The following is a 24762-nucleotide window of genomic DNA, read 5'->3' as shown; positions in this document are numbered from 1 at the left end:
TCATAGTTTCATAGTAGCAGCATAGTAGCTAGGGTCAGGAGGGACCTGAACAGATCATCTAGCCTGACCCCCTGCCACAGGCAGGAATGAATGCTGGGTTAACAAGACCCCAGACAGGTGATCATCCAACCTCCTCTTGAATATGCCCAAGGTAGGGGTGAGGACCACTTCCCTGGGAAGTTGGTTCCATATTTTGGCCACCCTAACTGTAAAAAATTGCCTTCTGATCTCTAACCTTTTCTCCATCAGCTTATTACCATTGTTCCTTGTCACCCCAGGTGGTGCTGGGGAGAAAAGGGCTCTATTTGCTGTTGATCTCCCTTGATGAGGTTGTAGGCAGCCACACATTCAGCTACTGGGTAAAATTGTATGTTTGTGATCACTATGATTTCCAGCTCCAAACTATGACTTCATATAAAGACCTGGGGCCTCCAATCCTTTACATTAAATGATATGGTTTTGTTGGTTTCCTTGAAGTTACTCCTGATTTGTGCCAGAGTAATTAACCAATAATTAAATCATAAAGTTCTGTGCCTAGTTCCTGAATGGATAGACTGACAATTTACTGCAGGGAGTAAGGAGGCCAGACTTTCCTGTGTGGCAACTGCTCAACAATAACTGCTTTTATGCATGCTCTTACCTATAATAAGTGAATCCTAAATGGTAATTTATCCCTCATTCAGTGATGGTTAAGCTACCATTGTAAAGTCCTGCTCTCACTTAACCCATGATAAATGGTTCTTTTGTCCATGCCCTTAGTTACGATTTTTCTCATGTCTTGCCATGATAAACAACCAGCCTTATTAATAGATTTTTCCAAGTCAAGTGATTCAATGCAAGAGTTGGCTGGATAGCTAAAATGAATACAGCATTCATTTTTCTTTCCAGTGTTCCTCACCAATGACAAATGCATTGTTATTTTGGCCTAGAATGTTATTCTTCTCCATCCTTTGTAGCAGGCTTCCATTGCTTGAGTATAGCTCAGAGCAGTTCAGGCTGAATGCTCATGGTTTTGTAACATGGTAGGGAAATTTATGAACTGCCGCAAAAGATCAGTTATTTAACAACAAATAAATAACATGCTAAATTCTATTCTAGAAACCTACCATTGACAGTATGTCAGAGAATGGCTACAAACTGGATAAAGTAAAAGGTGAAATTGAGTTCCATAATGTAACATTCTATTACCCATCCAGGCCAGAAGTAAAGGTAATTATTCATCATTTCTCCTGTGAATAATTTGAGCATAAGCAATTACAATATGCTGTTTTAGCGAGTAATTTCTAAACTCCATTAGAGTATGTTTTTCAAAAGCACAAGCCCTTTGTTTAAACTTGGGCTATTAATCATTTTAGTGTCAACAGTATTAGAACTTACTATGGCTTTTAATCAGCTTACCCCATTGCTTTCTCTTTCTGACATCCATTGCTATGCAAATTCCTTTCTGAAGAACATGAACTTAGAGCAATGCTGTTCCTTTGTAATGAATTACACTGTTTTAGCAATGTGCGCAAAAAAAAGGCACAAGGTAATAAAATCTTTTTGCTCAGTTCATTTTATCATGTAACTTCAATTGCTTTAGAGATATGCAATGTATTGTACCTCTGCCTAGTTCTTACAGTACATGAACATTACTTACACATCTACTTCAGTGCTGCTGTGTTTAAATGGACACATTCTCCTTAGAAGGCATACTATCAAGCAAGAGAACGCATGCAATTATTTTAGGAACAGGTGCTTATTACGTATGACACCTGATTCTCATACTAGCTTTTTGGTGCAAACAATGTTTAGATCTTTTCAGGCACTCGCCCTAGCTATGCAGTATTCTTTTTGTAATGATATGTTTGCTGTGTTCTGCAAAATGTATTTCAGGTGAAATTAACCTCTAGTATGCACAAATTCAGGTCCTGTTGACTTAAATGACAACCAAGCATGAACAAAGATCAGAATTGTTTGTATTTTCTTCCTGGGAAATAACCCCATTCATGATGTATACTTATAAACTCTTAAAATTATTTTAAAATATTTTGGTTACTTTTTTTTCTTACTGTCCATTTCATAATAAGGGTGAAGGAGTGCACCTGTTTGACTCCAGAAATGCATGGTTCCTTTTATGTTTTCAGATTTTGGATAACCTCAACATGGTTATTAAATCAGGGGAGACAACTGCTTTTGTTGGACCAAGTGGAGCTGGGAAAAGCACTGCAGTGCAGCTTATCCAGCGATTCTATGACCCTAGTGAAGGCATGGTGAGATTATGTCACTTTGCCCTTCACTTGAAGGGTATCATATTTTTCACTCAAAGTTAAGAGAAGATTTTTCGTCAAGGTGTTTTTAAAATAGTCATTACTAAAATCAGTGGGTAAGAGATAAGTAAAATGTCTTGTTTTGTCTTGTTCTGTTTTCAGGCCAGGAACTGTAGTTATGCTTTTAGAACAATGCTGGAGAATCCTGAACTGACCAAGTTTGGGAAATGTAACATTAAGCACTTAACTATTATCTCATAATACAGGAGACCCTTGTCATTCATGGGGGATGCGTTCTTGAGATCCCCACGAATGGCGAAATCTGTGAATAAGGCACTGCATTCATGACCGCAGTGCTCCCGGCGGCCGGGGGTTAGGGGGAGGCATGGCTGCGCTGATGGTGGCAGGAGCACGGCGGTGGCAAGCGTGAGGCTCCCAAGGAGCTACTGTAAGTGTATTTAAGAAGTGGGTTTGGCATTTGCGAATATTTGAAACTGCAAATGCAAACCCGTGAACAGCAAGGGTTTCCTGTATTGCTACAATATGTGCTGAATGGATTAGCTGCATGTTATTACCAACAGCATTTAAGGTTCAGTTTATAAATGTTCTTAGTGCAAACCACATAAATGTTGATCTGTATCTCATGACAAAAGGCCAATATTCAGTTTACTATATACAAGTCATTGTTTGGATTAATTCATGTAAGAAATCAGTCACATTACATTGGTATTTCCATGATTTCTTTATGTAGTAATGATAATAGTCAGAATGTTCTATATTCATATAGCACTGTTCATCTGAGAATCTGATGGTGTTTTATAACTTGGAAATGTTTTATAACTTGGATTAAAAATGAAGAAAAATAATTTTCATTGCCCAGTTTTTGAAAGGGAATGATTTTTTTTTGTTCATTTTTTTGTGAATATCTTTATAAAGATCCTGGTTTTGAAAATTTTCATTTTCAGCACTTTTTGGTTTTCTTTATTCTTTCCTCCCCTTTCTTTTCTTCTTTCTTTCACTGTGTCTTTGAAAAAAGGAAGGGGAGAAGAGGGAAATTGGAAAAAGGACAGGGGTTGGAGAGGAAAAAGGAGATCCTGAAAGAAACAAAAATGACAAAAAATGACATCTCTGTTTTTAGATAAAAGTTGATTTTGGACCCCAAGAATCCCCTGGAAACAAATGAAAAATGTTGACCAGCTCTATTAAAAATGATAATTGATTCTTATAACCTAACACAGGGAGGTAGGTGTTAGAAATGCAGGCACATGGAAGCACCCAAATTAATGAGAAGTGCTGGCTGGAAAGCAGGAATCCCTTCTGTGAAAACATTCAACTTTGGATATATTTTTGCAGATAGACTGTGAAAATGAGAACAGTTTTCCAAGCATGCAGCCAAAAAAACCATTACTTCAGCTTTCCAAAAGAAAATAGGTATCTTCTAAGAAATGTTTCCTATAGAAAATATAAGTTTTGTAAATTAATCTAGAAAATCAATTCTGATGAAGATTCTGGAGGCCTAATAAGGAAAAGCATAATTTCTTATTAGGTTGAATTTTCCCCTGTGTCAAGCTGAGATGTGCCCCAGAACCCATCGGACCAGTGCTAGGACTGTGAGGCTTAAAGCTGCAGAACTTGGTGTGGCCACACCGATTTCCAGGTTTTTTAGACCCCTCAATTTGAGCATTCGGGTTGTTTCTGAAAAAGGGGAATTTGGTGCAGCCAAAATATCCTTTATTTTTTAAATTTTAATTTGGGGGCCGCCAAGATGCTTGAGGCCAGTGCAGTGAAGAAGCCTGCAGCCCTAGAGGCTTACACTGCATCTCTGGGGCTGAGCATAATTGTGGCAGTGAAAAGAGGGATGTTTGTGGCTGCTTGCAGCCTGTTCTTGCAGGGAACAAGGCCCTCCATCACAGCTTTGAGTTTTTACTTTTTATTTTTATTTTTTTCAGTGTGAGGTGCTGGTGTGCATAAGTATGTCTGTGAGTGTAGTGCTGGTCTAGGCAGGGAGGTTGGGATGCCTGGATGCTGGCCTTGTTGTGTGGCTCCATGATTCTGTTCTTTTATTATCTAATTTTATTTTTCATTGTATTGCTTAAAGTGTAAACAAGAGTGATTCTATCCTTTCTTTCTATTCTTTCTTACCCCAGGGGGATGCAGCAATAACTTCATTTAAGACCATAGACTTAAGTAGTATGAAATTTGAATCGGAAACAAGAATGGCACTGACTGGTTTTCCATTTCAATTTATGTGGTTCTGTAGGTTACTCTGGATGGCCATGACATTCGCTCCCTTAATATTAGGTGGCTGCGCTCACAGATTGGTATTGTTGAGCAAGAGCCAGTCCTGTTTGCTACCACAATTGCAGAGAACATTCGTTATGGGCGAGATGAAGCAACTATGGAAGACATCATCAAAGCAGCCAAGGAGGCCAACGCCTACAACTTCATCATGGATCTGCCCCAGGTAGATTGTGCCTGTTAACATTTTTTAGCAGATCTGGATGGATTTTATGGAGGGAAGTTCCTTTTTCCTTCTCCCACCCCTGCAACCTGTTGAGTACTCAAATGGTTGGGTAGCAATTGAATTGTAGCTGTCCCAGAGGCTCAAAGTGAAAACAAATGAGAAAGTTACAGGTGTAATTAGTTACATGTGATAACAAATTTATCATCCTAAGCTGCTTTCCTAGATTCTTGGATGGGTTAGATAGACCATAGCAGAAAGACTTTTTAACATACATGAACTTCCCTGAAGTACAGTAGAAGAAAGACAGGATTTGGTTTTAAGTGAGCATGAGGAGATTCTAATTTGGGGTAATACTACAGAAATAAGGTCGTGCAGTTCCACCTAGCTGTTTATGTCCCAGGCTAACCACACAAAAACTATACACTCGCCTATAGGCTTGTTTATATTGCAAAGATTCTGCTACTATAGCTATGCAGGTGTAGGTATGTCAGCTGAGCTTTCCAGTAGCAATTGAGTGCATACTGCTGGAGAGGTTTTTCAGCTGTCATAGTTATACCATCTTCAGTTACATTTGCTAAGATGGCAAAAGGCCCCTTTGGTTAGCATATCTGCCTCATGTATAGGATAGGATCTTTTCACACCTCTAGCTAACATAGCTACATTAGCAAAAGTCTGTTGTGTAGACCAAGCTTAAGTGTTGACAGAAATGGAGCAGCACCATATACCTGATATTGGTGTACTACAATGCATGTGAATCATGTAAAGCCAGATGAGCACCTGCCATTCTGAAACAAGCCTGGGGTGCTGCAAAGTTTGCTAGTAGGTCACCACGAGAGATGGGGAGAGGGAAGATTTTTCACCTATGTTACAGCTCTTTCTGATGGAATTGCTCTGGGTCAAAAGGTAGTGTAAGCCTCCCTATTTAAGAGGAAGGGTTTTGTTGAATATGTAGGGGCCTCCATTTGGAGGGCAGAACAAGTTCTAACACTACTGGTTTTTCAGAGATTATTATTCCTCTCAGGCCTATTCCTTCCTCCTGTTTCTATGAAGTGTGAACACTGATTTCAATGGGAACAAAGCAGAGCCCTTCGCTATATGATTCATTCTAATTTTCTCCTCTACTCAGCAATTTGATACACATGTGGGTGAGGGTGGAAACCAGATGAGTGGAGGTCAGAAACAAAGGATAGCTATTGCTCGCGCCCTTGTCCGAAACCCAAAAATCCTGCTACTGGATATGGCAACATCAGCACTGGACAACGAAAGTGAAGCTATTGTCCATGAAGCGCTTCATAAGGTTTGCTTTTTATGCTGGTAATCAAGTTTAGAGAGGCATGAATACATTTGCAAAGTATTGTGCTTACACCGTGTGTAAAAAAATAAATAAATCAGTATTTATTTTTTCCTTTAACATTTGTTTCACATGTACTAAATGGTGCAACATCATTAATGATAGGGAATTGCTCTTAACATTTTGTATGAAATCTGGAGGTAAACAGGTTAAAATTCCAGCCATTCTGGAATATAAATTTCCAAATGAGCACTGGAAATGCATGTGAATTTCTTTTATAATTTCTGTCAATCTAAAAGGTTCACTACAGATTTCAGTTAAACAGCTATTTTGAAAACAAAATGTGAACATTTTTACTTTAATTTTTACATATCCAAACCACTTACTGCTTAGAAAGGGCCTAAAATTTCCTAAGAAATCAACTTATTCTCAGGGTGAAAAATTAATTAGAATAATGTTGTTAGTGAAATGGGTCTACTTTCATACTTGTGGGGAAATGGAACAACTATGATTTTTCTGAGTGGCTTTGTTTTTCACTGAAAATGCAACACACCTTTTGCCATGAGCAAAGTATGGTTTGTTTGATTTTTATTAAAACAGAAGCAGAATTTTCAAACTTGGTTGCTTAAGGCCAATGCCTGTCCCGTTGTTATACAGAAATATGAGAATGTGAGCCTTTTATATGCTGAAGGTATTCTTTCAACAAACAACCTGATTACAATAGATTATCTGAAGAAGGAAGAGCTCAGTTCCCTTTGTTAAGTCAGGAAGCAAGTATTTGTGGGAATAGAGCAGTTAGAGCAAAATATGGCCATCTGCAGATTGTTGATTTTTGCCAAATGAAGTTAACCAAATTAGTGCTGAATGTCATATTGGGTTGACTCAAAATAAACACTAAGATTTTTTTTATTCACCTTTTTAAAAATAAATTCACTTGTATATTTAAAAAAATGCAATTTATAAATGGAAAATCCAAATGTTTTGCTTTGGAAATGTTGAAATGAAAGGTTTCCGCTTTTTAGTTTTTCAGTATTTTTCAGCCTAAACAATTCAATGAATTTACAAACTCAAAAATTGTTTCAGAATAGAAACAGGAACCTCTTTAGTAAGAAAAAATTTTCACATGAAAAATCTGCTGAATTCTTACCTTGATATGATCTTGTTTCTACAAGTAGCATATGCCTGTTTGAGGTTTAGTTCCATAGCGGAACCAACTTCCAGTATGCTGGAGGCGCTACTTCACTGTCAGGGCGGCTAGGATCTGGAACCAACTTCCAAGAGAAGTGGTGCTGGCTCCTACCCTGGGGGTCTTTAAGAGGAGGCTGGATGAACACCTTGCTGGGGTCGTTTGACCCCAGTACTTTTTCCTGCCAAGGCAGGGGGTCGGACTTGATGATCTGCTCAGGTCCCTTCCGACCCTACCAACTATGAAACTATGAAGTTATGGATAAGGGCATTATAGGGAAGGACTTTTTTTCAGTTGTTCTTATTTCCTAGGAATTTAGAAAACATTTCCAGGTTCTTTTGCTCTGGCAAACTTGTTTTTCATCTCTGCTTGCTCCATCTAGAGAATACCTGTTCATTCCTCCTCTTCATTAATATGCTTTTCCCATGGATAATGTGCCCAAAACCCCAAAGCTGCACAGCTATTAAGTCAGTGAGATTCCTTTCGAAGAAAAAATGCACTGCTGCTGGGGTCCAGAAGGTCTTTCCTGGAAAGTATTCTGCTTCTTAGTTGGTGCATCTATATGAGATGCTTACTCCGGAGTTGCCTAATTGGCTCTAAAGAGTCATCGGTTTACACATGCAGAGCTATTAGGGTGGAGTAAACTGATTAACTCTTCCACTGATTAGTACTGTCAGATACAAGTACTATCCTACAGCATAGTTATTTACTCCACCACAGTGCATGTGTAGATGCTGATGGGATTGGCTGGGGCATGAGGGAGCTTCAGTACAAGGCTGCCAGCCAGCTAGCCCTGCAATTAAGCATACTTGTACCCCAGCCAGCCCCTCTGCCGCACACTGAGCTGGGTCAGAGCAGCTCCAAGGGCCCCCAGCCAGCTGGGGCTGTGCTGCCGTAGCTTAACAGGCTGTAGGCCAGGGTGTATGTTGAAATGCTGTGCCTCAGAACTGTGAACAGCATGAACTGTGCCAGAGTTTATTGCATTGCATTAATATTCATGTGTAGACCCACCCAGTGGAATCTTTGTAAGAGGTTTTTCTAGAACAAAGATGTGGATACATTTTTGTTCATTTTTTGGCTTCACTTAATCTTTGCTATCTAAATAGAAAAGGGATTGCTTACTAAGATAACCTTCTTGCCTTCTGATTATGCTGGTTCCCCAGGGCATCTCAATTCTGAGTTGCCATCCTTTACCCTGCTTCAGACCATGAGTCCTTCAGTTCTTGGGAGTAGGAGAGAGCTGAGGAACCATTGGAAATGATGTTCCCCTTTGATCAGGGATCTTTGTGTGACCACTAACTTTCTTCTACTACTTCAAAAGCTTCTTCGATGCTCGGGCATTAGCCTGATGGGAGCCATATACATATTGAGATGAAGGGGCTGTCTGCTGGGCATAAAAGACTTAGAGCATTGCAATGTGTACCCTCCATCATAAGGAGTACACAGCCCCAAGTTAGGCATCCTTGGGGAAAAGTAGACGTTTAAAAATGGAATCTCACAAAGCAAGCACACTGAGTGGGGAGCTGCCTAAGTTAGCCAGTAGAAAATCCTGAAGGGAAGGATGTATCTTAAGATATACCCCCACTCTAGGACTTAGGCAGCTCTCTCTGGCTGGGATTCACAACTGTCTACCATGTTGTGTGTCAGTTTCAACCTGGCACACACTCAGAGATTACTATTGGATTAGGTCCCACAGGCGATGAGGTGGTGATAGCTTATGGATGCTAATGACATGAGTTAAGTGCTTGACTGCTGAGATTTATGCAGTGTTGGGAATACCCAAAAGCAGACAGTTAGTCATGTAGGAACTTCAGATATCTCCATTATTAGGCAGCAGCAAAACAAGGGCTTGGAGGTTCCAAATTTTGGAATTAAGTGTTTACATAGTTAGGCGGTGCTTAGACACGTGTCTCCTTTGTGGTTCATCAAAACAGTAAGCCATTCAGAAAACATGAATGAATTACTTCAGAAAATCACACCTGTTCATTGAGTGTATTCTATCTTTCTTGAAATCGGAGTTCTTCTCATGTTCATAACAGTTTCAGGTACAGCTTCAGTTTTACAAACTTTTAACCTTTTCATTACTATTTAAATTAGTATTCATTCATTAGAGGTAGTGTCACTGGTACATGTCATTTATGCAGCAACACATTAGAACACAACATTTAGGTATTTGTTTGCAGTACATGTAGAAAAGCTTATAGTCCAAATCAGAGTCAGATTCTCATATCCTTCAGCAACCCCTTGCAGTCAAGGATGATTATCTTCTATAATTGTCATATCTATGTGTCTAAAGATAGCTGATAAGTAGTGTTCCACATTCTCAGTTTTTATTTAAAAAAAACTGGGAATTTTTCAGTGTTTATCTTCAAAACATAAAAACTGGGATGAAATCAGGATAAAAGGAAGAAAAGGAAAAAAACTAATTTTAAGTCAGGGAAAAGTCAGCGGTGAGGGAGGGATGGACTAATGCTGGGACTAGGGAAGAGGTGAAGGAGTGCAGCTGGGACTGCAGCAGGGAGCAAAGCAGGGTGAGCTGCTGGTGGGTGCAGGGCAGGGGAGCACAGCTCTTGCTGCTATGTGCCCCCCAGGAGGGCTTCGGGGCTGTGTTGGGCTCTTCCCGGGGGCACATGCCCCTGGATCTGCACACAGGCCAAAACCAGGTTGCCATCTGCCCTGAGCACCGGGAAGAGCCCAACTGCCAGCCTCAGTCATCAGGGAGCAGAGCTGGGCTCTCCTGCCTGCCCTCCCCCTGCCCCCAGTGGGGCTCACAGCTCCCAATGCCCAGGGCAGGGCCAAAGCCAGACTTGCCAGGGTGTAGCTTGGACCCGCCTGCCCTGGGAGCTATTCCCGTGGTCTGGCCTGGCCTGGCCTGCCTGGAGTCAGAACCAGGAGCCCTGTGCTCTCAGGCAATGGCTCCAGCCACCCTACCAACACATGTAGACGTGACCAGCGTATCTCAAAATGTCTGCGTGCTGTCCTAAAAATGTTGCTCCTTCTCTCTGTCAGGGTCATCTAAACCGCACTGCAATCTCAGTGACTCATCGTCTCTCCACAATCAAAACTGCTGATGTCATCATAGGGTTTGAGCATGGAAGGGCTGTTGAGAGAGGAACACATGAGGAGCTGCTGGAAAGAAAAGGGGTTTATTTTACACTGGTGACTTTGCAAAGCCAAGGAGACAAAACACTTAATGAAACAGCAGTAAAAAGCAAGTCTCTTGCCCTTCTTTTATGAAATGGTATAAAAGTCTACAGAACATAGATTTTTTTTATGTTAGATGATTGTTTTTCTTTAGTTTTTCTGAAGGCTGAATGTTATTGTCCATAGAAGTGATACATTGATAGCACTGGCTAAAGTGTATTTTGCACTAGTGGCCTGAATGACCTTTCTTATACAAGTCTGTCACAGTATCCTTCCTGGCCTCCAATGCACTGACATTTTATATCTTAATTAAGTGCTGACAATTCAACCATGTTGTATTTGAAATACAGGCAACTTATGGTCTGGTAAGTCCACATTTTTTTTCCTAAAGGCATATTTGAACCCAGGCTTCTAGAAATGAAAGACTGAAGGACTCGTATGTTGTACTGCTGTGAAGCAACAGACCTTGGATATGATTATCTTTGAAGGATGAGAGCAACTTGTGGTACAAACATACTGAAACAGGTTTCAATAGCTACAGCCAGTTTCAAAATGAGATGATCATTAAGTCCACATTAAATTCCCTAACATTACTATGTCTAATGCAAAGGTACAGAGAATAAGTGAAGTTTCCTACAAATCATTCCTACTGTGGATTAGGGATAGTTTTCTGTTTTGCAAATAAACAGCTAGTTTAGATTAGGGGTATCAAACATCTGGCCTGTGGAGCCCTATCACATAGCCTGGGGTGCTCCCCATGGATTCCAGTTGGGACACACATGCCACATGTGGCATGCTCCAGACCAGCCTGTATGCCACATGTGGTACTCACTGCCCCAACTCCATGCCAAGTACCTGGTGTGCAGGGTTGGTTCAGGACATGTGCCTCATGTGGCACGTGGAGCTGGTCTGGGTGGTATATTGCATGCAGCACCTGTATGAGACCAGCTCTGCACCCTGGATCCATGCTGCAGGCCCAGTTTCTGGACCTGATCTGACCACACACCAACCCCATGTCACTCATCTGGGCTGCAGGGCTTGGTGAGTTTGATACCCCTGGTTTAGAACATGTTCAGTTCTAATACAAACTAAGGAGTGTCTAACATTTATGTTTTACAGTAACAGAAAATAACTTGCTTGAGCCAAACCTTGAGAGAGTGCAGCATTTTAGAAGAGGGAGCTATCGAGCCAGCTTGCGGTAAGCCTTTCTAGCTGCCACACCTCTCGATGCATCTCCACATGTCCATATTTTGTCAGGTTTTCCTCAATTGCATGGATCCTGCATGGTATCCTGTGTCTCATGCAGACAAGGTATGAGAAAGCTGCAATCACAGTAGCTAATGCATATAGAGGCACTGCAGGTACAATCCAGTTGGAAACTTGTAGATTGTTTAACAAGTATCTTATGCAAAGCTCATCAAGTCCATGAAAAGACTGCTAAATATAGATCCTCTTCACTTTCTCTGCATGCTAAGCTTATGTCCTCATACTTAAGGTGAGGGCATGATACACATCCCCAGTCCTGGCGTCCTGCACAGGTACATAATGGCTATAAGACAGGTCAAATATTCCTCCTTCATTAACATATTTGAGGTGGCAGAGGTACTATCCTCTAGAAGAGGAGTACCTGATGGGGTTTGTGTCCTGGAGCACCAGAAGGAAGGCAGAAGGGCTTAGGTTTCCAGTTGTGCAGAGCAGAGTTGGGGCAGGTTGCTGCTGTATCTCCAAAACTTTCCCCTACCCTTACAACTGTTTACTACCCTTACATCAGTTTTATAAGGTGAGCAAGAATCCAAAGTCCTTAATTCAGTGTTGGATGCAAGGCCAAGGCCAGGTTAACTTAGCTCTTAATGGTGACACATAACACCTTCCTTCACAACAGTGGCATCTCCCAGGGGAGGGGGATGACAAGGGGAACTCTGACTTTGCTCTGCTCCACAAAGGCTAAAGGCTCAAGCCCCTCTCCCTCTCCATCTGGGACCCTCCTTTATGGGACCCTCCACCTGGGACCCAGGGCTCGTTCCTGGTCGCTCTCCCTTTGTTATGCTATTGAGCACTAGCATCTTCTCAGCTGAGTAGCTCTCTGTCCCACTCATGCAGTAGACATTGGCTTTTGCAAGACCAAGAATGGGGGCTTTATTTTGTAAAGCCTGCTGACTCTGCAACTTTTGTAATAATGGATTCTCATCCAAGCAACACCATATAAAAATGGGTGGAGTTGTCCATGGTACTGAAAACATCTGGACAACATGCTGACCTTTAGTGAACAGGGTAGTGGAAAATGATGTAAAGCACTACTTAACATACAATCAAGGACCCGGATTCTGGCCTAACATTTTCATATTGCACTCTTCATATTCATGCTAACCACATATCCATATTTACTTTATCTACATATAAGCTGATAGCATGGAAAAATAATTTTTTTTGGAATTTAATCATTCTGTTTTGGGAGACTGTATTTTCTTCACATCTAAGGACATTTTTATTACTACTGCTACATAGGCTTGGACATTAAAATTGTAATCAGAGACAGAACTCCAAAGGTGTACCCCAAAATTCCTTGATGGGACTTGCTTAGCAGTGCTTTAGAAATAGATTATAAGGAAACTATTTCTCTGACTACTACTATTACTAAATTACTACTATATTACTACTACTATTACTACTACTACTACTGGGATTTCACATTCATGTCTGTAATCATGGAATTTCTTTCCAGAGAGCAGGCATCTTGTGATTCAGTACGGTATTTATTAATTTCAGAGGGAAGCAATTCAGACAACACTGCCAAAGCAGCAAATGTAAGATGCTGAGATCCCAGATCCTGAGACTCCATATTGTCAGGCTAGGTGGAAAGCTAGCATTCATGACATTACTGTATTCACTGTTCATGTTCCACTACTGTGTGAAGTGGTGTGTAGTACAAACTACTTTACAGTGACTGACAGATCTGTAATGAAATTGTTTTGACTGTATTGAAGGAGCATCACTTTTCTGATGCCCTATCAAACATATTTCACATGGAACAGAAATTCTCTGATTCCTTTAATGAGTAAACACTGTGACTTTGGTATAAAACCACAGTGAGGGTTGAGTTATGCACCCCTGAATAGACTAGAAAAGTAATTCCAGTTCTTCCTTCTGCAGTTTAGGAGCTTCAGGAAGGTGGTGGATAGAGTTTGTAGGAGTCCTTAAATTTGTTTCAGTAAGCCCTGATTTCAGATTATTATCTAAACTGATGTGAGAAATGAACCACCCTTGGATGTGAGTATGATGTCATCTAGCCCACGAGGGACAGATCTTTTCTATCTTCCATTTCACAGAGCTTCAATTCGGCAGCGTTCCAGGTCTCAGCTCTCTAATGTGGTACCTGAACATCCATTCGCCATTGCAGGAGACCACTCAGATGCTGTATACAATATGCTGCATTATGATGAAGACTTTACATCTTCTAAAAAGGTTAGAAACAATAATTCACTACTAGATTGCAGACAGACAAAGCATGTTTTTATGTTATTTGGCTTTGCCTATTGCCTATATGGTATTGTTGGAGCTATATCATCCTGCACACATCCATTCTGTGTCCAAACAATGATATTACTTCTGGTCTTCTCCTTTACCTTAGCTTGATACTGCTGTTAGTGGCTTTGATACATATTTGCCCAAAGGCAAATCCTAGTAGACCGTATGTCTGGTTGTAAAGGATTTGCAGTAAGTGTACTCACAAAAGGAAATGTAGTACACAAGAAGGAAAGTGCTCATTTTGTGGAGTACAGCAATCATTTAGAGGTGGAAATTTCATGGCTTGTTCAGTAATGAACTAGACCTTGAGATCATCTGTACATGTAAAGTCAACAGGGAGTGTAACTGGAACTTGTCCCAGAGCTCACTGAAATCAATTAGTTTCATTCTCTCCATTTCACTGAGCTTTGGATCAATTTTTTGGTGATCTGGAAATGGTGCAGAACTGAGTATGCAGCATATATATTAAGCAACTGCCTTGAAACTGCCAGCACCAGTTAGAACTGCTTCTCTTTGGTGCAGGGCACTATGTGAATAAATACAGTACAGTCATCAGGGAAGTGACTTGGGCACCTTAACTATCAGAAAAGGAAAAGCAGGACAGTCTCACCCACTCAGTCTTGCAAATTGCTACCAGATAGATATTGAAAATGTTTGTTCCCTGGGTCACTTCCAATAATATGACTAAAATATATGATCGAGACTCAGCACAGTACTTGTTGTTATAACCATCCTGTCTCAAATTAAAGCACAGACTAATAACTGGGTGATGAATATTCTAAATTTACTGAGACTAATTATGAATATTCTGCACCTAATGTGAAGACATTTCATATAAGTGAAGTGTAATTACCAGTAGTATGTGGGCTTGGCTCAAGGTATAATTTTTGTTCTAATCACAGTTCAAGCACATTGATCTGACACAGAGTCTGTTCAAATGCCTTCAGCACCGCTGCTTTGAAATATTCCATGAACAATAAAATAAGTCCCCTTATTGAGGAAATAATATAAGAGTTCAGTAACAGCTCTTACACCTGATATGATCTGGAGGAAGCAGAAAGTAAACTGCCTTAGCTGAGGTGGCTGAAGGCATTATAGCAGCATAGGAAAGCAGCAAAATGTGATGGTCCTAATTAACACCTAATGTAACTCAGTTGGAATCAGGAGTTACACTAGTGATGAATTCTCCTTGTCTACAGAGCCACTGGAGTAAGAGTGTTCTGTAATATACTTATGACACCAAGCCCCACACTGGAGAAGCACAGGCAGTCTTGCATAAGGAAAGAATAATAGAGGGAAGTGGGTTCCTTGCACTTTCTCTCTTTACAGTAGCTTGAAATGAAGACTGAAGCATAACATAAATAAGAGATGGGTTAATATTTGTATTGTTGACAAAGTATTTTACCCTACACAAGACACTTAACTGCACAGTAGCATAGTTTACTTTGCAGTAAGCATGTGCATCTACATGTGTACATGCTTAATATGCAGTAAACCTTGCTAATCATGAGTATTTTTAATCATGAGTATTTTTAATCATGAGTAAATTTACTGCCTGCAAATGCAAGTAGCAAATTTACTTTCGATTAGTAACAGTGCAGTAATATTCATGTAGACTGACCAGGAGCAAATCTGTTCCCAGTCACCTGTCCACCAGGGAATGGGAGATTGCTCCCTGCCCCCAGGAGCTCCCAGCTGCTAGAGCAGGCTCCACCACCCGAGCCTAGGCAGGGACTATGTCCCTCTGCCCTGGCAGCAGGGATCTCCAGGCACACTGCTCCAAGATCGTGATGGGGCATAGGGGGTGGGAGATCTTTATCTCCCAGTGCCAGCTCTGTGGTCGCAGGGCCAGCACTGGGAGATAAAGGTTGCTGAGTACTGGCTCCATGACCGCAGAGCTGGTGCTGCTAAATAAGGATCTCCCAGTACCAGTCCTGCTGTCACTGGGAGATAAGGATATCCCAGTATTATGGAACTGGCACTGGGAGCTCCCTGCTGGTGGGGCCTGAGGAGCTGGGCAGGGAACAGGATGGAGAGCTTGTTTCCCACCAAGCTCCACACTAGCAGAGCTGAGCAGGGAACAAGCTCCCCAGCCTGCTCCCCACCCAGCTCCATGCTTGTGGAGCTGAGCAGGGAACAACCCCCGCAGCTTGTTCCCCACCAAGCTCTGCACTTGCAGAGCTGAGTGGAGAACAAGCTTTGTGTGTGCGGGGCCGGTGCTGGGAACTGTCCTGTTCAGGGGCAGGTCCCAACCTCATGCCCTGATTGGGTGATTGAGGCATGGGACTTGAAAAGAGCTACAGGGGTGGGGTAGGTCACAGCTCCCTGCCCCAACATGCCAGTGGGGCAGCTAGCAGTGAGCTAGCTGCTAGATACCCCACCAGCACATTGAGGCAGGGAGTTGGGACCTTCCCCTCCCCTGCAGCTCTTTTCAAGTCCCCTGCCCCTGATCGGGGAGCCAGAGCCAGGTCTCCCTGCTGCTGGGGCAGGGGGACATGGTCCCCACCCTGGCAGCAGGCAGCACCCTAGTCCTACCCAGGAGATATGTCTCCTGGCCCTGTGCTCCCTGCCAGCCCCTAGGTTAGCACCCAGGGGGAGCCTAGAGCTCCCTCTGGTGGCAGCAGGAGCCCATTGCAGGGCTCCAGGAGGTGGGAGCAGTTAGAGGATAAAATTTCCTGGCACTGTCACATATGATCATGATAAAAGCAATAGTTTAGAAAAAGACTAGGCTGTCTGTTGAACTGAATACAGAAGGCAAAATTTTGCTCCCAACTGTGCACAGAGGGATACTTTGCTCTCTCTACTTCCACAAAATGAAGCTGAGCTGCCTCTGTGACACTGCATCTCCTTTTAAAATATAATGCGAGATTCTCCATAAGGTCCACATTGGTTTTGGGAACTGTTCAGGCTGGCGCTGGGGTAGAGGTGGTGTGATGGGTGAAGTTAGGGCTATGCACCTTGCCATTACCTGTCCTTCACACATTGCTGGGGAAATACAATAGTACTTGTGTAATGCATACATGCTGAGTGTCTGCTCACTTGGAAACAGTCTAAGTGATGTGACACCACTGCTCTTTTAACTGATTGCTAGGAACTTAATGCCAAAGTTAAATTACCCAGAAATTCTCCGTGGATGTTCAGGAAAATGGTCTGAACAGGATAATGGAGGCTGTGAAGTGGAGCTCACATCACTAAGGCTACCCATTGTGGGTAGATGAATGTTATCTGTTATAAATGTCATTGTAGAATGGTTTTGCTTCATAAATCCAATATATTTTGTAGGAAACTTTTGTTAATGACAAAGAAGGGGAAGTGGAACCTGCACCAGTTGCAAGGATTTTGAAATACAATGCTCCAGAATGGCCTTACATGTTGTTTGGATCTTTTGGAGCAGCTGTGAATGGGTCACTCAGTCCACTCTATGCTCTGCTATTCAGTCAGATTCTTGGGGTAGGTCCTGCTAATATTTTTAAACTGCAAAGAATTGTCTTTGTTATTACTTCTACATTGTTAACACCTAGAGCAGGCAAGAGTGCAGAGGAACCAACTGTGAAATAAGAATTGCTGCAATCTTATCTCTGACCTTGACTCCTGTGGCTTAGGGCAGTGGTCTCCAAACTTTATTGATCATGCACCCCTATCAGTAAAAAATTTTTGAGCTTGCACCCCCAATATATGTATATTTATTTACAAATTATATACATGTACTACTGTACTAATATATTATGTACATTATAAAACATACACAAAAAATAGAAATTAAATCGTCATTGTTTTTACCTTGCAATGTGGCTGATGAAGAGCTTGTACTAGGAGTAGGAGAAGTGTCAGCTCTGCCATTTTCTTGTTGTTCTCTTGTGCTCGCATTATTAGTATTATCTTCAATCCGCGGTTTCTTTGCAGGAATCTTTTTAAGCCACTTGTCCATTTTGTGAGGGTTAGTTTAGTTAAAACTAGATAATATAATCTGTAAATCCACTTAACCGGGCACATGTAAACTTCAATACGTCGCAATATGCTGAAAGCGAACGAACGCTTCTTCCCTCAGGATACCTCACGTACCGTACATGACATGTGACCGTCCGACAGACGGACTGAGTAAGAGCACCAGTGTCAATCTGTATATTAAATATTAGTAAAGCTTAATTTCTTTCTTATTTTTTTAGATAAAAAATAAATATAAATAGAAGTTCTAATATTTTCTTCACGCACCCCCTGGGATCCTCTCGTGCATCCCACTTTGGAGACCAATGGCTTAGGGCAAGGCATTTAACTGCTTTGTCATATATTCCAGTCAGTAAAAGGGATAATTCTTCCTGCCTATCAGGAAGATATTCTGATAATTAAACACTGTTCTTGCTCTGTTCTATGTAGCTTCTTATATGAATTTCATCAACATAATATTTCAACTTCTTGAAGAAATTGTCATGACTCACTTCTATTGTGTATTTCCTTCTTTCTATTATTCTTTTTCAAATGGCAAAATTTGCGTTCCATGTGCATATATGGTATGTATTTGTAGTTTGAGGTATTGTACATAAAAACATAAAATGTCTTGTGGAAGTGTACACACTATCTTATGTTTGCTTTAGACAAGGCAAACTTGAAGATGTCCATCTGCTAATCACAGGAGATTTGTAATGCTCTCTAATATCTGTTGTGTTTTGTTCCATAGTCTTGGACTGTTCCCCAAAATGACTTTTGGTCAGATCTGAAAGGACTGAAAGTTAGGTGCTATTATCCTGAACTTTTAGGAGCTGGCCTCCTGGAATGGAATCCAAAACCCTGAGCTAGGTGTCTGGGCTTTCTAATTAAAGTGAAGAGTTAGACACATTGGCCCAGGATCTACAACAGCCAACATGTTCAGCAGAGTGTTCCCTGAAGCCCACACACTCCAAGTGCAGCCACTTAGAACTAGCCAGTAGGTAATAGTGGACTGGACAGTGTCCTGAATCTAGCCCCTCACTCAGGGCTGCAGGGAGGTGCCACAGCAGTTGCCTACAATCTTTCTGACAGTGAATGAGCAGGGGTCACTTTTCTTTTAAAATGAAGCCAAACTAGAAAGTGATGGTGCTGTCTGCTTTCTAACCAGTAATTTAATGGTCATCCAGGATGTGAAAACTCAGGATTCACTTGCCCTTTGTACCTGAAGGGACTCAAACTCACATCTCCAATATCAGAGGAAAGTGACTTAATCACTGGAATGTTTTCAATTGCTCCTGGTTCTACATTGTATAGAATAATAAAACAATCATTGGACAATACAACAAGAGTAGCCTAGTGGCACCCACCTGGGAGAAGACATCTCGGTTCTTTTCCATATTCCTGTGAATAATTTGTTATTGTATAAATGTGTATAGATTCATGGAAAACATCCCACCCCATACTAAGCTACTACTAGTGGTTAGGGCAATCTCCTAGGAAGTTGGAAAATTGGAGGGGCATCTTCCTTATCTTAGCTGAGTGGTCTAATCACAGTACTACTGATTAAAATGAAAGGCTTAGATGCCTAACTCCCGGACAGAGTTCAGGATTGTGAATCCTCATAGGAGGGAGGGACCACCTTTCAGTCCAAAATTAGGCACCTAATTCTATGTGCTAGACAGAAGTAGGATTTAAGGCACATCCTTGCCTTTGACATATCTTGTTGGCTGTTAAGGTGGCTGTCTGCTTAGCATGGTTGGCTTTGTGGACCTCACTGTAGACACTTACACATTGTCTAGTAACCTGGGCCCCTAACTCAGGGCTGTGGACAACACTTGGCAGTATGGGACTTAACCGTGAGGCACTGTAATGCTCACTGTTGGGATGGGTAACTCTCTTTGGGGATTTATCAAAGGAGCCCTATATCAAGTTAGGTGTCTAATACCTTTCCAGATCAGTACCTCAATACCTCCTGCAAGATGCTTCATTTTCCTGGTTGAATGTATCATCTGCAAGCCTGAGTCCCAGTGAGAGGGAGTTCACTCAGCACTTTGTAGAAGGCGTTGCAGTTTCCAGAAGAATTGGGACCTGACTTTCAAAACAAACACCATGTCTTCTTATTCCTAAACTTACAAGGGTTTTGCTGTATTATTGCAGAGCCAGGCACACAGCCTGCTAATAGATGGAGCACACATCCTACTCCAAGAGCTGTCTGAATACCCTACTTGATACTGATGATAGATGTGTTGTCCTGTGCTCTAGGAAACATAAACTCAGGAAAGGAAACAAAACACATTTGCTAAATAGAAAAGCATCTAGTAGAATGAGAGAAATGTTTTCAGGGTACTCAGATGTTACCACAAACAATAAATAAAGGACCAGACAAAGATTTTTAGCAGGAAACCAGATCATGAATACAGGCAAAAGCATCAGTGTGTGCACAGAGCTGGCTAGTTCTATCTTACATTACAAATTTTCAGGGGCAGACTATATCCCCAGTGAGGTGAACTGGATCTCCTGCAAGCAAATACTAACTACATTTTCAGCCACAGGGTGCAGTTTGGGAGGAGGGATGTAGGGGATCTGAACTATGCTCCCAGTTTGTAAAAGCATCTCAGCACATGCATAGCTATCTCAGCTGAGACTGTGCTTTGTTTTTTGCACATGCTTAAGTCCTCTTGACTGTCCTGCTTTCTTGAGGCCAAGGCTTGTACTAGGTACCCTAGAATGAATGGCAACTGGCTCAGTCATAAATTTTGTTGGGACTCTTGCAAACTTCATACTTACCTGGGAGCAGCACATATTCTTCTCTGTATCTGTCTAGGCTTGTCTCCTTTAAGGAATGTGGGCATAACCTATCCTCATAACATCCTTATATCCTGTGGAGAAGATTCACTTCCATTGACTAGCCTTACTGAAGTCAGTAACAGTTTTGCTATTGACTTAAATGTAAGTAGGATCCTTGTTCAGTTTCACTTACTATCCTGTTCTGAAGATGATAGGCAAATATAATATATTTCTTTATAAATAATTATGTACAGGGATAATTATGTACTTTTACCCATTTAGCATAATTCCAAAGAATTTCCCTTGATAATGACTGGCTCTTAAACTGTGGTTCCTAATCTGTGGTCCATTGACCATTGGCGGTTCACAGATGACACCACCTCATCCCCCTTTTACAGTTAGTAATTTGATGATAAGAATGCCAGTGATTCACAAGAAATAGTGAGCGTTGTTAGCAGTGGCTTCCAAAACATTTGCCCAAAAGTTTTGGAAGCCACTGCTCTACAACAGTTAGTTTCATGTAATTTATGAAACAGACATAAGATATTCTATTTTCATGTGTTTTATGGATCACCTTAGCACAATTGAGTGACTGAGCAGAGCAGACATGCAACTTGCTCACAGAAAGTCATAAGAAATCATGAAGTTAAATGTATTTCACTCCATTTCACAACTGCATTATTTATATAATCCAAAGCACATAGTGTTTTATGTATATATTAATATTTCTGCGCCCTTCAGCGTGCTTTCTACTTCTACCATTTCAGGTGAAAGATGAGAGTAACCATAGTAATTAACATCCACTACATGGCAGCCATCTGTTGTTATCATGCTTACATTGTTTGCACTAGCTATATACATGAAATGCTCACTTTACTAATATTTTCTGCCATTTATATAAGCATTTAGAGATATATTTTGCATCTGCACTGTATTCTTCAATAGTAGAGAAGAAAACAAGAACTTACAGCTCTTACACTGTTACTAGGCATTGTTTACTAATTCAGACTCAGTATAGGGCATAGTTTATAAAGGCACTAACTTCACCTTCCTGTGTCTCATTTTGTTCAGATATAAAATTGAACTAAATCCTACTGAGAAACAGATGCTGCATCTTCACTTTATCTTTTTTCGTACATAAATTACAAATATAAGCAAAAGTTGCTCACAGCCTGAGCTATTAAGGAAAAAATGAGTTACAGAAGTGTATTGTAGGTAGCATCAAGCTGAAAAGAACTGCAGCAGATATATTATCATATGTTATGACCTTACAGTACTGAATAAATAACAAGAGACTGCATATTTTTTTTTAAGTAGATGAAGCCAGTCAAGTCATATACTCTGCGATTGAAAGTATTAGCATAGAATAGATGTTTGGAACAAACTTTGTCTCAAAACACTAAATAGTATCCCATCCAGGCATCGTTATTTTTTCAGAGTTTAATTTGTTGCCAGGAAGCCAATATACAAAGTTAAAAAAATACTTTGCAATGGAATTTCCAGTAGAGAATAACCATATTTATGGATTTCATACTCCAGTTCCTTCTAAACACTTTTTTGGAGAGATCGTTGTTAAACCATAACTAAGTTTGGGTATACCTTTTAAGGCTAAAGTTTAAATGTAGTTTGTGGTATTTTATATACTGTAACTAAAAATAATGTTTCAGCACCTTTTCTTATTGTCAGCTATGTAGCCATAAGAATTTAAGATGGTTTAGATCTAAGTATTAGAGGTCAAACACCATGCTCTTTCCCGAGAGCAAAGCATGCTGGTATGTGCGCATGCCTTCTAAATAAATGCCCTGCTTGCCCAGCCCTAGTTATGTTACTGCCTATGCCCCTACTGTCTGGGTCTCTTTCAGATCCCCTGCTCTTCTTCCCTGTGGGCTAGCAAACTGTTCTGGGTGCAGCAAGCAGCGTTATGTTCAATGATGACACTCTTTTTTGAATTTTATGGATCTAGATTTGGGCCTAACCTTTGTGGTTCAAACAGACCCCTCTACATCCAAAGAAGAACTTATTTAATATGGTGCTCTGGATCTTAACTTCACAGCTAAGCCCTGTCTCTGGTTAGATTTAAGAGCATGGTTGTTCAAACATAATCCATCCTAAAGGATTTCAGACTTTAAATAAATATAACATAATTCAGATATTAAAACAAACTTATAAGGCAAGGTTGTGCTTAAAGGTTTTTCATACAACGGGCTGTCACAAAATGAAACCTAGGTGGTGGTCTGCTTCTGAATTTCTCATAGGAATCACTGTGAAAATGAACATTCAGGTTTCCTAAAGACAAAAGCACTTCAGTGCCCAATGCTTACAAACTACAAAAATATTAATAGAAGTGTGATACATGCAAATAAATGAAAACTAAATAAGTGTTTAGGATGTATTTTTAATTTTTAAATTGGGAACATTTCTCTGGTAAGTTTAGCCTGGTTCTATTTCTTTATATTGCTACACTGTTATTCTAGTAAGTGTGCAATAATCAAATAATGGCTGATTTGGATTTTTTTATTTAAGTGTGGGTTGCCTCAGTTACAAGAAGTGTTTAGTCCTTTAACCCTGTGAGTTCTGACAGTGGAGTAAAATAACCTTACGTATGAGTTTCTATGAATGAAGGCAGAAAATAAAGCTGACTTCTAAAGTTTGCTGTCCAGACATTCAGAGGGTATAAATCAATAAGGCTCTGAAGTCAATGAAGCTACATTTATTGCAACAGCTGAACATCAGGCCCATGATGGCTCAACCTAGTGGTGCTCAACCTTCTAGCTGGGTTGAAGGAGTGCTGCAGGGCCTGTCTGTGGGCCAAATCCTGCATGCAGAGCCAGTCAGTGGGTATGATCTAGCACGCCAGTCCACCTGTACATGCTGGCTCACTCTTGTATGCAGCTTGACCTTGTGTGTTGAATCAGGTCACATGCCAGCCTGACCCTGCCTGCTGGATCTGAACACATACTGGCCCAACTCCTCCCACAGCCTTATCCTGTGTACAGAATCTGGCAGTGGAATGACCAATGTCTCTGCTGTGTGCTGGCATGAGTTAGCAGATCAGGGCATATCATCCAGCACTCAAGGTTCTCCATGGGTCTGGAAATTTGGCAATAGGGGAGTGGCAGTTAACCCTGTCATTGTTCCCTCATTGCCAAATTCTTGGAACCATCCATAGGCCAAATGACAAGTCTTTGGGCCAAATCTAATTCACGGTCCAAAGTTTGAGCACCACTGGTTTACTCTCAATTTAAGGGACTAATTTTATATCCTGTCCATTATGATAGGGAAATTCTTCCCACCTCGCTAAGCCAGGTGCCTCAATTGACAATCTAATGTTTATACTATTCCATTTTTTTTCAAGACCTTTTCCATTCTTGATGAGGAAGAGCAAAGATACCAGATAAACACAATCTGCCTGCTCTTTGTGTTTGTTGGTGTTATGTCACTTTTCACACAATTCCTACAGGTAATAGAAATTCATTAAACTTTCTTTTGCTTGTTTCTTTTTCTGTGCATACATTTGTCTGTACAGTAACTGTGTTTGTTCTTGTGCTACCAGGGATATGCATTCGCTAAGTCTGGTGAGTTGCTTACAAGACGATTAAGGAAAATTGGTTTCGAGGCTATGCTGGGGCAAGAGATTGGTTGGTTTGATGACCACAGAAACAGCCCTGGTGCTTTGACAACAAGACTTGCTACAGATGCATCACAGGTTCAAGGGGTAAGAAATCAGCTTGAAGCAATAATTTTACTATGCTGCTTGCTAATTGATTGTCTATATTGGTATGGTATATCACAAAAATAACAAGAGAATATATTGTAATATACATCTATCTATCATTCTGTCCGGTCCCAATCTCTGTCTGTCAAAGACAGTGGTTCTTAAGCTACTTTTTGGCTCACAGCATCCTTCCACTACTTTTTAGAATTTAGTAGCAGCCCATATCAAAAATTTATTATATTCATTTTTGCACTATGACAAAATAATAGAGCTATTCTTCTATTATAAATAACACGGAAAGACTGCAACAGCTGATCATGTTTTTTGACCCTATGCATTCCTATTTTGAAATTTCTGTGCATGTCCAGAGAAGTGTGCATGTGCATTTCCCTAGGGACAAATAGCAGCGGCACATATTTGTGCCACTGCTACTTGCCTCTGGGGAACACCGATGCATACATGCTCTGGTGTGTGGCA

The 24762-nt window shown here is 40.9% G+C and overlaps 1 protein-coding gene across 1 annotated transcript in view; it reads left to right on the top strand.

Annotated features, from left to right (window-relative positions):
• Window positions 1–24762, top strand: part of ABCB11 (ATP binding cassette subfamily B member 11) — a 128811-nt gene that overhangs the window by 80583 nt on the left and 23466 nt on the right. The window contains exons 14-23 of the mRNA XM_019522758.1: window positions 1099–1209; window positions 2127–2252; window positions 4510–4713; window positions 5840–6010; window positions 10200–10401; window positions 11454–11532; window positions 13661–13796; window positions 17142–17309; window positions 23926–24030; window positions 24124–24285. Of these exons, the coding sequence (XP_019378303.1) occupies window positions 1099–1209; window positions 2127–2252; window positions 4510–4713; window positions 5840–6010; window positions 10200–10401; window positions 11454–11532; window positions 13661–13796; window positions 17142–17309; window positions 23926–24030; window positions 24124–24285 (1464 nt within the window). The remainder of the gene's footprint in view (window positions 1–1098; window positions 1210–2126; window positions 2253–4509; window positions 4714–5839; window positions 6011–10199; window positions 10402–11453; window positions 11533–13660; window positions 13797–17141; window positions 17310–23925; window positions 24031–24123; window positions 24286–24762) is intronic.

This window comes from Gavialis gangeticus, unplaced genomic scaffold (genome assembly GCF_001723915.1).
Source record: "Gavialis gangeticus isolate Ggan-Ray unplaced genomic scaffold, GavGan_comp1, whole genome shotgun sequence".
NCBI classification, from domain to species: Eukaryota; Metazoa; Chordata; order Crocodylia; family Gavialidae; genus Gavialis; species Gavialis gangeticus.
This window is presented reverse-complemented; position numbering and strand designations above follow the sequence as displayed.